This window comes from Protobothrops mucrosquamatus, unplaced genomic scaffold (assembly GCF_001527695.2).
Source record: "Protobothrops mucrosquamatus isolate PMUCROS unplaced genomic scaffold, P.Mucros_1.0 scaffold_204, whole genome shotgun sequence".
Classification (NCBI taxonomy): Eukaryota; Metazoa; Chordata; class Lepidosauria; order Squamata; family Viperidae; genus Protobothrops; species Protobothrops mucrosquamatus.
Window position 1 is genome coordinate 44498 of NW_015386280.1, and position 3356 is coordinate 47853.

The 3356-nt window shown below is 44.8% G+C and overlaps 1 protein-coding gene across 1 annotated transcript in view; it reads left to right on the plus strand.

Annotated features, from left to right (window-relative positions):
- LOC107296661 (notch receptor 4) overlaps positions 1-3356 on the plus strand; it is a 48576-nt gene that overhangs the window by 26708 nt on the left and 18512 nt on the right. The window contains exons 15-16 of the mRNA XM_029286161.1: positions 540-703; positions 2536-2761. Coding sequence (XP_029141994.1) covers positions 540-703; positions 2536-2761 — 390 coding nt within the window. The remainder of the gene's footprint in view (positions 1-539; positions 704-2535; positions 2762-3356) is intronic.

The window sequence follows — 3356 nt, forward strand, 5'->3', positions numbered from 1 at the left end:
TGATCAAACTGTGTCCTTAAGTCCTAGCTCAGGGGTAGGCAACCTTGGCTCTTTTATGACTCGTGGACTTCAACTCCCAGAATTCCTGAGCCAGCCATGCTGAGGGGAAAGGGAGAGGTTTCCAAGCTGAGCCATGCTGGCTCAGGAATTCTGGGAGTTGAAGTCCACGAGTCATAAAAGAGCCAAGGTTGCCTACCCCTGTCCTAGCTAGATGCGATTACGATAAAGTTCATGTCAACATTCCTTTCAGGATCTCATCATTCTCAATCCTTTATAAAGAGCAATGCTCTTTATAAATAGATAAATCTTTATAAGGTTTTCCAAGTTCTGCAAAATGTTACGAAATTTCATCTCTGTGGGGAGACAGCATTGCATATCAGCCTACAGAAATCTTCTCGGAATATGGGTGGAAAACCCCATTGCTCTGGCTGCTCCAACGGTTGGAAGGACAGGCATTTGGGTGATAGATGGAGGAAGTAATTCCAGGAAAATAGGGTCACTCTGCCTATCGGCCACCTTTGTTTCTTCTTTGATTCCAGGTATACCATCTTTCTGCTTGTGGAGGGGAGCTCATGTCAAGGGCAGTGCCCCACCTCTGCCATGTCTGCCCTGAACCTTTTGGGCTCATTGATGGCCAAAGAGATTTTGTCATCCCTGATCCCGCACCAAGTGGTAGCAGCCTGGCTTGAAGCTGTCAAAAATGGTACGTAGGGACATTAATAGGAATTTCTGAGCGATAGAGATAGAGCAGGGGTTCCCAACCAGGGGTGCGAGATGATATTCCAGGGGGCGCGAAAACTTGGGTTTTCAAAATTATAGTGCATATGCATAATTTGTTGCTGTTATTTCGAACTTTTGTAAGGAGTGCGGGAATATATCAGAGGTGTTCTAGGGGTGCGGGGTATAGAAAAGGTTGGGAACCAGTGAGATAGAGATAGATAGATAGATAGAGATATAGATAGATAGATAGAGAGTTAGAGAGAGAGAAAGAGATAGAGAGAGAGAGTTAGAGATAGAAAGAGAGAGAAAGAGATAGATAGATAGATAGATAGATAGATAGATAGAGAGAGAGAGAGAGAGAGAGAGAGAGAGAGAGAGAGAGAGAGAAAGATAGAGAGATAGAGATAGAGACAGAAAGATATAGAGAAAAAGATAAAGAGAGAGTTAGAGATAGAGAGAAAGATAGAGAAAGAAATAGAAAGATAGAGAGAGATAGAGAAAGTGTGTGTGTGTTTGTGTGTGTGTGTGTGTGTGTGTGTGTGTGAGAGAGAGAGAGAGAGAGAGAGAGAGAGAGAGAGAGAGAGAGAGAGAGAGAGAGAAAGAAAGAAAAGATGTGGCATTTCTCCTCCCCAACACACACAGTGTCTCCTGCACACTCCTCTCCCACCCTTGTGTGCAGGTAGTCCTCGATTTAAGTGTACAATTGAGTTCAAAATTTCTGTTGCTGAGACGTTTGTGAAGTGAATTTTGCCCCATTTTACGACCCTTCTTGCAACAGTTGTTAAGTGAATTGCTGCAGTTGTTAAGTGAATCATACAGTTGTTAAGTGAATCTGGCTTCCTCCATTGACTTTGCTCATCAGAAGGTCACAAAAGGGGAACACATGACCCCATGGGACACTGTGACTGTCATAAATATGAGTCAGTTGCCAAGCGTCTGAATTTTAGTCACGTGACCATGGGGATGCTGCAATGGTCATAAGTGCGAAAAAAAGGGCATAAATCACTTTTTTCTCAATGCAGTTGTAACTTCAAAAGGCCACTAAATGATGAATTGTTGTAAGTCAGGGGTCTTCAAACTTGCTTGGCTGAGGAATTCTGGGAGTTGAAGTCCACAAGTCATAAAAGGGCCAAGTTTGAAGACCCCTAATCTATGACTATCACTGAGTGTTGTATCTTATGATTTATGATGATTGTATTTTATGACTATGACCATAATTTATCACTTGTTGTTGTATGCACACTGAGAGCTTATGTGTGTGTCCAATCACACTTGGCCAATAAAAAATAAAAGAATAAAGAGTAACACAATTAACTCAAGGCTGTGCACATATCCAACACACCTTTCTCCTCCTATTTTCCCCACAACAACAACCCTGTGAGGTAGATTAGGCTGAGAGAGAGGGACTGGCCCAGAGTCACCCAGCTGGCTTTCATGGCTAAGGCAGGACTTGAACTCACGGCCTTCTGCTTTCTAGTCTGGTGCCTTAACCACTAGACAAAACTGTCGCCCATCACTTCGGCTGACCCCACTTTATGACCATTATGACTTAGGACCACGACAGGGATGTTCCATTAAGGTTGTTACCTGAGGACTATCTGTACACGTGTTTCATTATGTGTGGAAGTTCAATGAGGAAATTTGACAAGGAATTCTCAGCCTGTCCATCAAACCCAAATTCTTGGCTTGAGAAGGAGAAGCTTTGAACGGATATGAAACTGGTCTAAAGACGGTAGTGTAGATGGGTTCAAAAACGGAGGCAGCAGGGAAGAGCACGAGACGGACGTTTGACAGTCTTCCTTTTTCCTCAACCAGATCCGGAGGCCTCCATCTCCCGTTTTTCCGGGCCCCTCATTTATTGCGTGGGTGTTGGGGCGCTCGTGCTGGCTCTGGCGATCTTTATCGGGGTGTGGAGGATCCGTCGAGCTCAGCATCGGGAGCACGGATCTCTTTGGCTCCCGCCAGGATTTGCACCACGCCAAGGCAAGAAGCGTCGTCGCTGTCGGAGGGATCCGGTGGGTGAAGATGCGATCAGACTGAAGTGAGTATTGAAAAGTGGAGCGGAGGCTTTGCTTTGACTGGAGCGGAGGCAGTCCTTAGGTTACGACAGCAACTGGGACCAGATTTGCCATTGCTAACTTATCTCAAAGATGTTTTTTCACCAGGCAACTGGACTTTCTTGTTGTTGTTTTTCTGTTTGAAGACATTTCGCTTCTCATCAGTAAGGCATTTGACAAAGTAGATTACAACCTACTACTTGATAAGATAGAAAAATGTGGGTTAGACAGCATCACCACCAGATGGATCCGTAGCTGGCTGACTGGCCGTACTCAGCGTGTGGTCCTCAATGGAACCGCATCTACATGGAGGGAAGTGTGTAGTGGGGTGCCTCAGGGCTCTGTTCTGGGCCCAGTGCTCTTCAACATCTTCATCAATGATCTGGACGAGGGGATAGATGGGGAACTCATCAAATTTGCAGACGACACCAAGCTGGCAGGAATAGCCAACACTCCAGAAGACAGGCTTAAGATACAGAAGGATCTGGACAGACTTGAACACTGGGCACTATCTAACAAAATGAAATTCAATGGTGAAAAAAGTAAGGTTCTACATTTAGGCAAGAAAAACCAAATGTA